This window comes from Gigantopelta aegis, chromosome 8 (genome assembly GCF_016097555.1).
Source record: "Gigantopelta aegis isolate Gae_Host chromosome 8, Gae_host_genome, whole genome shotgun sequence".
Classification (NCBI taxonomy): Eukaryota; Metazoa; Mollusca; class Gastropoda; order Neomphalida; family Peltospiridae; genus Gigantopelta; species Gigantopelta aegis.
In genome coordinates this window covers 34783708-34798381 of record NC_054706.1, presented here as the reverse complement: position 1 = coordinate 34798381, position 14674 = coordinate 34783708, and the positions used below count along the sequence as shown (strand labels likewise).

The following is a 14674-nucleotide window of genomic DNA, read 5'->3' as shown; positions in this document are numbered from 1 at the left end:
TTACGCACTTTCCCAAATACTCCTTTACCCCATGCTGTCTTATTTCCAGCAGAGGCCTTTTTTTTCAGCAGGACACATTTCTTTTAACCTGCTAGTAAAAAAAAAATAACAGCATGCCATATTTTATTTCCTATTTCGAGCCCTGCACATATGTCCTAATACTATTAGGCTAAAACATTCATTGCAAATCGTCTTTATAACTAAAAATTCCCAATTATATTGTCACAGAAAACTGAAGAAACAAGTAACATGGCCATTTTACTTAAACATTAAACTTTTAATGTTTCTGTTAGTCGAGGTTTGCAAAATGGCAGGAAATACATGTATGAATTATTGAAGGCTGTACAGGTGATATGCATCACGTTGACTGCAGTATCATAAAGGTTAACTAATTATAAGAACAAAATGTTAGGTTAAACTAGGTTAATGCTTCTTCATGGTAATTTCTTCAATTATTTTTGTAGCAATATTTTACACTGAAACCTGTATATGTGTAGTTTTTGTTGATGGATCTTAGAGCTTTAGCACTTTCAGATGATAACATTTCATTGTGGGACATGATTTAAGATAGAATGTAAAATGTATTATTTATTAGTTAGTAAATATTCCTCATATTTCAGGATGTTTTGAGATTCGAATACGACCAAGCCATTGAAGGCAGCTTTGATTTCTTCTTCCTTCGTACACTAACAGGCACTATGATATTAACTAAAGACTTAACAAAGACAACAATTAGAAGATTTGAGGTAACTATAAATTATATGGCTATGTGTGTATTTGACCTTGGTTAATTCTTATGCTATATTCTAGCAAAATATTTTGTAGTTATATTGTAGTGTTCATTTTCATAGAATTTGAATGTAATGCACAAATATATTTTTCAATGGCATTTAGTAAAAAGTTGCAATTCTTTTTCATCTGTTCTGAATTAATGTACATTTGTTTATCTAATGGAGTTAAATAAACATATATATTATAAATGAGAAGGTTGTACTCCAATAATTAATTAGGAATGTCAGATCTAGTTTCTTCGAAATAAAATTTTGTATCTAAGAATTTCAAATGGTTTACTTTCAGTTTACTGTTCGTGTGAGAGATCAAGCTGTTAATGAAAAATCTGACCGTGCTACTGTTGTAATCAGTGTTGTTGGTGACAACTTTCCTCCATTTTTCATCAATGGTCCATACCAAACAACTATTAACTTCAATGCACAGGTTGACACATTGGTCTTCGATCGAGTTCGGGCCGATGATCAAGACAGAGGGGTTAGCAACTTTATGGCATAATTATTAATTTATTTTATGTAAGAAATTGAATTCAGAATAAATTAATTAGTTATTAAAGAGAACTCTCTGACCAGTTTTGCAGTTGTATATTTTCTGCATCAGAATTTTTCTGTTTTGTTCCCTACTTTTTTTCTTAGATGACTAAACATGTTCTGTTTTGGAGGATAAAAATTCTTCTTTATAAACATTTCATTATTAAAAAACCACAAAAAACCCACAAGTATTTGAATTGAAACTTTTTGGATTCTAGTATTTATTCAGTTTCAAAGCCATAGAGGTTAATTATTTTGAAAAAGATCTGAACTTGGTGTAATCTCAAATTATATTGATTCTTTTACATGTTTTAAGTTCAGAATTATTAAATTAAATTAAAGGTATTGAAATATATAGTCTTATTATTTTTCAGAGCCGTCCAATGCGCTATGAGGTGGGAAGTGGCTATTTGTCAGCTTTGGCCTTCTTCCGAGTTGATCCCAATAGTGGCAACGTTTTGCTCCGATCATCCATTGCTCAAGAAACTGCCCAAACGTACACTGTAAGTTGAAATATGTTAGTAAAATTAATATATTTTTGGGTAGTTAAGATTCTTCAGTCATTTATGATTTGTTAATGTACTCTTTTATTAGTGGATGAATGAAGGGGTGGGACCTAGCTTAGTCGGTAATGCTCACCTGAGGCGTTTTCGTCACATGATTGAACCTCCTCGGTGGACCCATTCTCTGATTGGGTTTTTGTCTGTCCCAACCTGTGCCCCATGACTGGTATATCAAATATGTGCTATCCTGTCTGGGAAAGTGCATATATTAAAGATCCCTTGCTGCTAACTGCTAACGGAAATATGTAGTGGGTTTCCTCTGAAGACTACAGGTCAAAAATACCAAGTGTTTGACATTCAGTAGCCGATGATTAATATATCAATGTGCTATGGTGCTGTCGTTGAACAAACAGCAAGTTTTTATTGGATAAATAAATTTAATTCAGTTCATTCTATTAATATATCTAGGCGAATTATGGTTCTGTAGTCATTTATGATTTGTTATGTGTTAAAATAATTTAATTCACTTAGTTTTATTAATGTGCCAGAGATGAGTTGTGGCTGTCATTTATGATTTCTTAGGTGCCATTTTTATGAGTGAATTTCGTAACATAACAGCTGTAATTTATTTATTTGTATAAACAGTTAATTTGCATTACTGGCATTATTGATTAAGACACTGCAGTATCTTTGCATGCAACAAATTTGTTTAGTCACTTACAGTGAGTAATTATTATTGCTTTTAAATTCACATGTTTTTATTTCTAATTTTTCTTATGTTTTACAAGTTTAATATAAAATATTCTTTGGTTCTTTTTCAGCTGGAACTTCTTGCATATGATTCAGGCAGTCCTGGTGTTAAAGCCAAAACAAACATCACTATAAATGTAAACAAAAACCCGACTGCTCCATCATGGACTGTGACAAATTATGAGAAGGAAGTGTTTGAAACCGATACCCTAGGAGAGACTATTGTAACACTGCAATCATCAGATGCCGATGGAGTAAGATTTTAATTATTTTGTACCAAAAATGAAAAATAAAAATAAAATTGTTCATTATATTTTTAATGTACTGTACAATGTATTTTTTTTTTAATTGTTTGTTAAGACTGCTGTATTAATTTTAAAGAGGTTATTTTAACTTTGTTTACATGATAACAATTTCTCTTCTTGCACTCTGCATTCGCTAAATGAACTTATGCAGTAGTGTGGAATTATATATTTGTGCAGAATCCATATCAAAAGATATTTATTTGAAACATAATAACAGTTTGAAACATACAGCTATCAATAAACCTGTTGTTATGACACCTGTGTAAAATGTGTTATTTACAGGATTTATTTTGTTTTAACAGCACCAAGTTTGATGTGGATATGTGTTAAATGTTTCCTTCAAATATTACGTGGTTTCTTTTTTTGGTTTGTATCTTCAGTTAACTTAACTCTTTTTCAGCATAAGCCAATATATGTAGTCACATCAGCTCAACCATCTGGCTGCAGTGACTATTTTCAACTCATGTCTCCATCTGGAATAATTTACATCAAGAGTGATCTAACATTGTCCACATTTTCAGAATGCAGAGTGAGTATGCAATAACCACATTAAGGTTGAATTTTAATTGACTATTGATGTTTAAAAATATCGTTCAGACCAATTTAGTGATTGTAATAACTGATATAAGATGGAAATGTTAATATTTTTTGTATGCTTTCTTACCAGATATTTCATGAGATTAAAAGGATTAAAAGAAAGTATGATAATGATGTACTTGATGAAATCATATTGTTATGAAATGGTAGCTGTACACATCCTGATAGTTGGACCTATGTCTCATAGAATGAACCAGTGCGTGATGAGGCTTAGGGCATTGCTTGTTTTGTGTTTTTTATATGGTGGATAGAGACAATTCTACATAAAATGTTAGCCAGCTCATCCCACTGAGGCTGATAAAAGCTGAATGGTTCATTCTGGTCAACTGTGTCATGTTGAAAGAAGTAATTTATGGTACTAAGATTATTGTTGTTTGGCATCATTGTCTTGTTTCAGTCATTTAAAGACAAAGAAGCATTATCAGTGTACAAAGTCCATTCCTGTACCTCTATGCATTTAGTACTGACAAAAAGATTGCCATTTTTAACTGGTTTTGCAGTCCAGTATCAGAAATTTACTATTAATCTCTACAAGAATTATGTATGGACTTGTCTACAGAAACCATAGATGACCATAGATGACCATCGCTGGCAATGACCAATTTGTTTTACCTGTATTAAGCTTCATGAGTAGGTCTGTGCCAAAGGAACATTCATTATCTGACATCTTGTATGAAAGTTGCATTTGTAGCATGTGTTAGATATGGTCAGTTATGTGTTTGGCATATTCCACAATATTATTATTGGATATAAAAAAAAACTTTTTTTTTCTTTTCTAGATGACAATCAGTCTTAAAGATGATGGTGTTCCAGCTCAGTCCACCAATGTTGTTGCAACTGTGACAGTTACCGTTGTCCGTAACAACAACAGGCCTGTATTTGTTGGTTTCTGTAGTAAATCTATTCCTGAAAACACACCCATTGGAACTGAGGTGGTTGTTGTCCAGGCAACAGATGCAGATAGAGTGGTAAATGTTTTGTATGGATTGGGGAGAGAGAATATTGTAATAATTAAGTGTCTATCACTCTTTTAGAACTAAAAGCAGCTTAAACCAGAACATTATTGACTTTATAGTCCAGAATGGATTTTAGCATCAGGAAAAAGCCTGCACTATGGCACAGTTGTATGAACTGATTATAAACACCCTTAACCCTATCTTTTGTGATAGTAAATCTAACTGCTAACAGTAATATAGTAAACAAAAGAAAAATCACAAGTAATTTAACCTGTATAACAAAAAGGTTTTTTATTTTCTATAACTTGTTTTGATAATTATTTATTCTGTTATTATCAGTGTAGGGCATTAATGCTTCTTTTGTTTAACATTAAAAAAACAAAAAACATAAGGTTTTTGCTACTTAAATGGTTAAATATAATAATACATATGCAATCTTTCAACTTCATTAATATGTTATATGTTTTTTGTATTTAAATGCTACATGTATTTTTTATTTTGTGCAGAACACAGCATTTTCAAACATACGGTACACTTTAATTGGTGATGGCAATGCTAACAGCTATTTCCGACTTGATAGCACCAAGGGCAATCTGACAGTTAGTAGTGACCTTACTGCAGATGATGTTAATACATACAATGTAAGTATAGTGAGTTCTCTGTTCAGCAAATAATCTAAAAGTATTATAACAAATGGCTGGCTAATACAGATTGATTTATACTATTTTAGATTTGGAAATATTTTAAAGACAGGTGGCTGATTGTAGTTTTGTAGACTACACTCAAGAATATAATACATTATTGTTATGCATAACACTACAGTATAATTATAGTTAAATAGATAATACTACCTTACATCTGAATCTGAACACAAAACCATTATCCACTATCAAGACCGTATCTCTGCACAATGCAGTCGAATGAGCATTTGGCAAAATAGTGGTTGATTTGTTAAATCTGTATTTAGTGCTTCATCTCTAAGAGGGCAGGCACTCCTGAGGTAATAATTTATTGGACAATACATTGTTTGTGAACAAAGAGGACTGCCACAACCAGATTAGTTTACGAAATCAAAACTAGCACAGGACATTACATGAGTAGTCATTAGATAACATTTATTTTACTAGTTGCTTAAATATGTATCTAACAGTACATGTATAGTTAAGTCAAAATGTTATAATTTGAAGGTATTTAAATCAGTTATAAATATATTGTAATCGCAGTAGTCAGAGATTTAGGATTTTGGCTCTTCTGTTTTTTTAAGGTGAGAATTCAAGCAGCTGATGGCGGAAAACCTGTCAAGGTTGCCACAGCAATCTGTGCAATCACGATTCTACGGAACCTTAACCGACCAGTGTTTGTACAAAATCAGTACAATTTTACAGTCTTTGAAACACACGGCTACACCACAGTGGTTGGACAAGTGCTTGCAAATGATGGAGACAGACCTGTAATATATTACTATATTTATTTCATTAATTAATTATAGTGAATGGGTTTATCCATAATAAAGATTTTTCACAAGTTTAATATCTAATTTTAAACTTGAAATTAACTGTTATTTTGGAAAATCCCAAGTTGGATGTTGATTACTTGAACTTAGAAATAAGTAATTTGCCAAAAAAAAAATTCAAAAAATTATTTACTATTAACATTGTCATATTGATTACAAATGAGATTTGTTTTTCTAAAGTATAAACTGTGGTCTGTCTTAAAGACAAAATGCATCCAGAGTTAAAACATAATAATATTAACAATCTATAGAAGATGAACCGATTTAGTCAAGTCCCTTGGTGCAATTTTGACAACCTACATGAACGATCACTGCAGATAATTGTTCTACTACTCCATGTGTATTACAGCAAATCTTACATTTAATTTTTCATTCTTGCTTCTTTTTTGCAGAATACTCCTCAAAGTAATGTTCAGTACTCAATCAAAGAACGTCTCAATGGTGGAAATGCTCAGAACTTTTTTAATATTGACAATAATGGCAGAATATTTATTCGTATCTTACTGACATCTGATGTACAGAGACAAACGCGATTTGAGGTTTGTGGATTTGAAAAACATGAAAATATAGTAGGCTCTGTTTTGGTATAACAGAATGTAACAGTAATTTTATATCGAATCATGCATACAAGCAATACAAAATAATCATAATTGATTTTCTTTCATAGATGTTAAAATAGTGTAGAAGACAAAATAGAATTACCATAACAACCCTTTTTTTATATATATTTTAAAATCACTAGGGCCGCATTTTACGAAGCGATCTTAGCTCTAAGATCACCTTAACTGCATAACTATCTTATGCACTTGAGGTGATCTTAGCTCTCTATCACCTTAACTGCATAACTACCTTACCTTGAGGTGATCTTAGCTGTAGATAGCTTTGTAAAATGGGGCTCAATAAGCATGTTATATTTTATTGGTTTATTGTTACATTTTAAGAAAAAATGTTTTAGATAATTTGTTGCCACTAAACCATTCATTAATACATGCATTTAATTAAGCCTTCATTGATTCATACATTCAATCATTCATTCATACATACATGCATAAATTCATACATTCAATCATTCATTTATTTTACATTCATTAATTAATTCATTATACTTATAGTTTGATGTGGATGCAACTGACAAGGGCAGTCCCACACGGTCATCACAACCCGATGCTCTGGTCATTGTGAATGTAATTAGGAATCTATATCCGCCTGTGTTCGAGGGTGAGCCATACACTGCTGATGTGTCATACAAGATTGCGCCAGGCAGCAGCGTGACATCAGTGATTGCCAAAGATGCTGATACTCAAGTAAGTAGAACATTTTGTAAAGTATTGCCTGGTTCTTTTTGGAATAATTTCTAAAGGTTATGTTATAACATTATTTTATTTCTTCAATTGTTTTAGTAATGGTTGCAATGTCCAGACAGTAAAATTATATTCTGCTGTACTTATGAAACAGTAGACAATATTTGTAGTGGGAATAGTGAACAGGTTTAAAAAAAAAAAAATTCATTCTCTGTGTCATAAAAAACAAACCTTTGCAATTTTTTATTAGTACCTTATTCAAATTTTTTTTAATTGATCTTCAAATTAAAAAAGATAATTTAATCTTCATATCTGTTGCATTAACAAGTGTAATATGGAGAATTTATACACCATTTATAGGAAAATAAAAGATAACTGAATAATGAATACCTGTTGTCATTCAAACTATGAATACAGTAATTTGAACTGAATGTACGAGAGTAAAATGTTTAATTTAAGTATTTATTTATATTTGGATTTAGCAAATATGTTAACCTATTTAGTTTCTAATAATTATATTTTGGAATATTGTCTGTAAAGAAACCCATAAGTTGATAGTTTAAAATACATGCATTTTTGTGTAATTATTAAGTTGGATGTTGACTACATCAAGCTTTAAAATGGCTTAGGCAGGTGTACATTTTATCATAATATGTTTTTTCAATGTCTTAATTTGCTTTAAAAAAATTTTGCAGTCACCCTACAAAGATGTTAACTACACCCTGATTGGTGATGGTATTGCTCGCACTCTGTTTGCTGTTAACAGTGGAAATGGTGCCATAACAACACAGGCATCACTGGAGTCCGACAAACGTGAAGAATACACAGTAAGAATCCATGGGCTTTTTTTAAGGCAGCCACAAGAAGAGGCATATATATTGTACAAACAACTAGAAATGTCTTGTTTTTATTTATAATTTCAGTGTTAAAAAGCATATTTTCTTTTTATTTGTATGACCTAGATATCATACTTTATTCAGGATATGCATATATATTTTGCTTTGTCGCAAACACGTTACTTATGCATAGTATCAGATGGAAGAGTGAGAGACTAGTAGACCTGTTGAATTTCTTTCTGCTTGGGTTCCTCCTCAGCTATTGTGTGACAATAATATAGTGAATGAATGATAACAAATATTAAAACTGAAGTAACTCCATGTGTAAATTCTCATTTGACATTAATGTTCCAAAAATAGTACATACATTTGTTTCACATTAAAATATTAAGTCTTCTTACTTTTAGAACAATATAATCTGATATGTTTTCATATATTAGCTCAACTTTATAGTAAAGGAGGATCCTATTTTGTTGATGACATGTTAATTGATACTGTTTTAATGGTCTTCTTTTTTTTTTTCATTTAGCTACGAATTGTTGCTAAAGATGGTGGCACCCCACAGATGTCTGACACCACAACAGTGTTGGTGACAGTGAAGCGCAACTTGAATGATCCACGTCTCATAACACAGAATTATACACTTGGCATTCTGGAAATTCAACCTCTCGGTGAAGCTATTGTCACAATTAATGCAATAGACACAGATGAAAGTGTGAGTGTTTTGTTAAGTTGATCTGAAGAAAAATGTAGCTACCTCTGCAAGAAGTAACAGCTGCAAGACTATGCACCATTTGTTTCCTATAAGAAAGTTGTAAAATACTGCATAATACCATAAAATAATTATTATTCATCTGGATATCTCTTGAATATGTTCAGTATGTTTTTTCTTATTCAGTTATTTGAACAACTCGGCATGTAAGCAGAGTAAGAAATCATTTCAGGAATTTGGCAAATTTTGTTTAAAAATGTGTAGCTAAATTAATTTTTGTTTTATGCGTCAATTTTTATATTATTCAAATTGACACTGGCCTCCAAACTAAAAAAAAAAAAAAAGGCATGATGTCGGCTTTCTAATAGAAAGGTTTGTCTTTATGTGGAGCAGTATTTCATTTGATGCAGTGTTTGGTATTTACCTTTCTGAACTTCTTATTTTAGGGCATGCTACTTACTCCTGATTATAATATTATGTTTGTGTCTTTGAAGGACTGAAGACTTTTGGAAAGTTTTGTGGTAGACATTTAAGGCCCGGTTTACAAAGCTTGTTTTTTTATCTTACGTGCTGGTAACTACTCATATTTATGATGCTTAAACACTTGTGTTTGAGAAAAACAGGCTTCGTAAATTCAGCCTTTAGAATCCATTTCCAAGTATGATGCACCACTGACTAAAATGATGCCCTGTTTTAACCTTGTACATGTTTTTCAACTTTTTGAAAACCCTTTGCATAATTTTCTTAGTCTAATTCAAATTAACAACATACTTTTGATGTTGGGTGTCCCTAGTGAGCAAGATCTGTTGTTCCTGTTTCACAAAGATGTCTTTATCATTGTTTTGATGCTAATTCATGGGTTATTATTATTATTATTATTATTATTATTATTATTATCAAGACTTTAATTCAGATCTGTTAAGTCTGAGAGAGCCAATCCTTCACTTCACAAAGTGGGAACGATGTATTGTGCTGGATAGCGGCTGTTATGTTATAGCACCTGTAGTCATTCACTTCACAAAGTGGGAAGGATGTATTGTGCTGGATAGTGACGGTTCTGTAACAGTAGGTGTAGCACCTGATAGTGATTATTATGAAATGTATTCATCAAATTCATCTTCAGTTTGTAGTTAACAGGAAACATCTTAAGCCCTAAGTACTTGACAAGGCTATAAGCTATTAGCTCATACATGTGCTATAATAGTTATTATTTTCATTTTGTGGAGGTTTCACATCAAATACAATTCTTCAGTTTGTAAGTAATTGGAGTTGTTTGTATAATGGTATGAACTTTATGATGTATATTTAATGTGTCTGGTTTTATTTCTGATTTTCAGGAACCATACAGTAAGTTGTCTTACACCTCAACCAGCAGTCCTTTGTTCAATGAGTATTTTGGTGTGCGTGGGTCCACCGGTGAGGTGTACGTTCGGAAATCACTGACTCTTATTAAGTCTCAAAACACGTTCTCTGGAAGTGTTCAAGTGTGTGATATGGCCACCAATCGGCGATGTGCTAGTGCTCTGGCTTACGTGACTGTGAATGTCCGCCGCAACACCAATCCGTACTTCACTGGCATTCCATACACAGCAGACCTGAACCAGGGATCTACTCCACCTCCCGGAACCAATGTCTTCAGAGTTCTCGGTCGAGACAATGATCCTCCGGTAAGGATTGATTTTGTTGGTTCTTTCCATAAATTTTAAAATGGCTGAAAACATTGTTAGAAAATCTGTGAAATCCCACTAAACCGGACATCCTTGGGACCAATACAGATGTCCAGTAATAAGAGGGATCTGGTTTAGAGATGTTAAGTTCTGTACTGGTTTTTAAAAAGGGACTCTGTAAAATGTCTGGTTTTGAGGGAATTCCTGTATACAGAGGGTCCGGTCTTGAGAGGTTTCACTGTATTCACTATTTAAATATTGGCTTATCAGTAAAACTGTAATTTTAAAAATTATTTAATCCCTTAAAATTATATTGTAAACAGTAATAATTTCAGAATAGAAAATTTTAGTTAAAATTTTTTATTTGTGTAAATTTTTATGATTTAGTTCAATTGCAAAATGAGCATTTAAAATGATTGCCCATATCAGTGCATTTGTTAAATGTTTTTAATGAGTCCTTATATGGATAGCAGCATTATTTGGCAAGTGGAATATCTTATTAAAATGGAAAGAATCCATTTAAGTGCTTAACGGTAATGGGTAAAATATTACATTTATAACACTACTTATCCACCTTAATGTTAGTAGTATATAGTATGGATTGGATAAGAGATAGCAAAATTAAAAAAACTAAATTTTTGTTAAATTTGTATAAATGTGAATAAAATTAAATTCTAACATCTGATATAAAAAAATGTATGAGCCTTTTTTTTTCTCATTATAATAATTAAAATGTATCTTTAAAACATAAAAAATTTCAAGAATGTAATTTATTTTATCTAGAACTGTGATGTTTATTCATAACTCATTAAATAAGACCTTGAATATAATGTCAATGCTACTTTCTGAACGATATACATTGTTCTGTTTTATAGACTACTGTGTTTGGTCAGCTGGACTACACAATAATTGGTGATGATCCTGCTGATGCATACTTTGGTATTGATTCAAATGGTCAGGTTACCATCAGTAATAACCTCGGACAGATCAACAGAAATGACTACCAGGTATGTACTACACCCCTTAGAAGATAAATATTTATTAACTTAATTAGTATTGGTTGAGGACTGAGGGTTTTTTTAATAGGTAAACCTTTAACTAAAATCACTATCACGTAAGAACTTAAGTTTACTGATAGATGATCAGTGTTGATGATACTTAATATTGGTCATTATAATGACTGTCATGTATTTAGTTGGTCACTGTAATGACCTAAATGTGTTTGCAGAAGTAGTGCATTAAAAAACTACATGTACCTGTAAAAATTAATTAATTAAGGATTGTCTGTTATTTCTTTTACGTTCATCGAGGTATGAAAAAACCCACAAATCATCTGCAAACTGTATGAATCAGCAAAGCTGTTCTCATAAGTTTACGGTTGATTTTTTTTTTTTTTTTTCATTCCCAGATGAACGTAAAAGAAATAACAGACAATACTTATAATTAAATTTGAATCATATTTGCTGATAATAACACTAAAAGTTTATCCTATGTTTTGAATTGTTTCGGTCTGTAAACAATAATGCTTAACCAGACAACTTGCCCATGTAAAAGGACGTCATCAGATATGACGTTCCTTGACGATGTACTTTTTATGTTCATCGAGAAATTAACAAAGTTTCATTGCTACGTCTGGAAGACATTATATTGTAATGAATGTAACAGAAATTGAAATTATTAACATTTGATAGACTGATTTTTTGTGTGTGTTAGTAATTGGAAGCAAAATAGGCATATTTGAAGTGACTTAACAAGACCACAAAATAATGTGTAAACTTCAATTGCATGTTCTTTTATGTTGGCCTCATTTCATGGTCTGTTTTCTTTCGCTTTACAGCTACGTATTCAGGTTTGTGATCGTGGTGGCTTGTGTAATACAACAGTGGGTGTAGTGACCATCACAACCAACTTCCGTGCACCAAGCTTCAATCCAACCAGCTACCAAAACAGAATTCCTGAAACCATTAACATGGGAGAGACCATAATTGATGTCAACGCCACAGACAATGATTTAACGGTAAAGTCTCTTGTAAAATATTTCAGTATGGAAATCTTTTTTCTTCTATTATTTTCACGAATGTGTGAACAATATGTCTTTTAAAAAATAATTTAAAAAAAATTATTAAATGGAGTTTTACCATTTTTAAACTGTATTTTTAATATTTCTTATATCTATCTATCTATATATATATTATGTCATATATTTGTCATTTTATTTATATAGAAGGGGAAATTTTATAGAATTTGTTTTGAAAATTATGGATGCATTATTATGTGTTATTAGTAGTAATATTTCAAATGTCCATAAATGTGGCTATCAGTATTATTTGTGTTATTAGAAATGCATTGCTAAATTTATTATTTCCTTTTCTTGTTCAAAATATTAATTTTTTTCAAGTCAATGACTTTGTAGTAATTGAGTATGTAAAAAAAAAACCTGTTTTTATATTTTAGACAAAAAGTTGCAGTAGGAGCAGGTTACTTATCGTGTTCTCTAGAACATATGTTGTTTATTACGATGATTGACAAACAGCTTCTCAGCTAAACACAGTCTTCATCTTTTTTTACTTGTGTCAGTGCTTTAAAATGAGTGCTACAAATGTGTAATTCACTGGGGTGTTTTCCTTTTCAGAGCCCTAACAAGGATGTACGATACCGATTCTTTGGTACCCCACAAGACTGTTTCCAGATAAATGCTCTCACTGGCTTTATTTCTGCACGAAGGTCTCTGTTGGTTGATCCATGCAGAGCTCAGACCTTTAATGTAAGTATATTTTCAAAATGCCCACTAACAACGTATTTGAGGATTAAAACAACTCCACGTTTAAAATGTTTGTTACTGTCACCTATAATGTCAGAAAATTAATAAAATAATTTTATCTTGTATATCATGCCTACAATCATTTATTGTGTTTTTTATTTACATTCTTCAGTTAAGGCTGTTGGTAATACCTGAAGCAGATGTTCAGTTAGTAAAAATCTGTTTTCATGTAGAATTGTTTGTAAGTCAGATGGCAAGATATAGCTGTTAGTTTCTGGTGACCATGACAGTGTCAATTTCAGCATTACAAATTTGACATCATGACTGCCTATTTTTTCAGTTTCAAGTGGAGGCATACGATATGGGCATCCCATCACGAACCAGCGCTCCAGCAACTGTGGATATCACGGTGGTGAGGAATTTGAATGCACCCATCTTTCAGAATGCCCCGTATGAGACTCAGATTCAAGAAACTCAAGCTGTTGATTCAGTGGTGTACACAGTCTCGGCAAACGATTTGGACATAATAGTAGGTGTTGTTTGCTAGTAATTTGATTTTAATGTTTTCTTAATAATAATCTAAAACTATTCTATTGTGTTATGTTTCTTTATTTTACCTTATGTTATGTTTTGTTATATTAAAATACATTAACTTACATTTATTTTAAGTTATACATTGTGTTATTTTATATAGTGATACACTATATGGTATTAATTGCCAGAATTCTATTAATATTTTTTATTTGTAAGTTTCACTTTACTTTTCTTTTTGTTTTAAGGTATGTTAGATGCTAAGAATTTAATGTTCCAAATTTCTTATTTTATTGTGTGCTTTTTTATCACTTAGCTTACACTAATCACTAATATTTTTGTGGTGCATACTCATCTTTTAAAGCAATACATGTTTAATTAATTAATGTTATTCATTAACTATTCAGAATGTGTAACTGAGCTACAAAGTAAATATGATTGGTAAGATTTTTTGATGATGTCTAACAAGGTATATTTTCTTTTTTTAATTCTAGGCTCCGTTTAACACAATTGATTATGAAATTGTTGGAGATGGGACAGCACCATCATACTTTAGAGTGAATAAAATCAACAACGAACAAGCACAAGTAATACTTAAGACATCTGTACTGAATGACCAACCAGTTCAATACACAGTATGTACTTTTTTAACTTTTTGTCTGTTGTATATATAAAATAGGTAAAAATTATTGATATAGGCATTTTCCTCTTGGCCAATCCCCAACCAGCATTATAATTGGGAATAAATATTGTTTAAGCCAGGTAAAAACTATAACATAAACATATTGAAATAATTAAGTTTTCTTTGTGTCTATAAATTTGATTGGTCAAGGGTATTTACTTTTTTGCATTCATATCTTGAAGAACAAAACAAATTTAAGCCATGCCTACACACACATACCGTCTGACTCGCACTACTGCGG

The 14674-nt window shown here is 31.5% G+C and overlaps 1 protein-coding gene across 2 annotated transcripts in view; it reads left to right on the top strand.

The window, feature by feature from the left end:
- Nucleotides 1–14674, top strand: part of LOC121378667 — a 159300-nt gene that overhangs the window by 51112 nt on the left and 93514 nt on the right. For both annotated transcript variants that reach the window (XM_041506945.1, XM_041506947.1), the window contains 18 exons: nt 621–746; nt 1078–1266; nt 1694–1822; nt 2644–2826; nt 3278–3406; nt 4254–4442; nt 4937–5071; nt 5695–5880; nt 6336–6482; nt 7056–7247; nt 7940–8071; nt 8610–8795; nt 10130–10459; nt 11335–11466; nt 12297–12476; nt 13092–13223; nt 13561–13749; nt 14246–14386. In XM_041506945.1, coding sequence (XP_041362879.1) covers nt 621–746; nt 1078–1266; nt 1694–1822; nt 2644–2826; nt 3278–3406; nt 4254–4442; nt 4937–5071; nt 5695–5880; nt 6336–6482; nt 7056–7247; nt 7940–8071; nt 8610–8795; nt 10130–10459; nt 11335–11466; nt 12297–12476; nt 13092–13223; nt 13561–13749; nt 14246–14386 — 3027 coding nt within the window. The remainder of the gene's footprint in view (nt 1–620; nt 747–1077; nt 1267–1693; nt 1823–2643; nt 2827–3277; nt 3407–4253; nt 4443–4936; nt 5072–5694; nt 5881–6335; nt 6483–7055; nt 7248–7939; nt 8072–8609; nt 8796–10129; nt 10460–11334; nt 11467–12296; nt 12477–13091; nt 13224–13560; nt 13750–14245; nt 14387–14674) is intronic.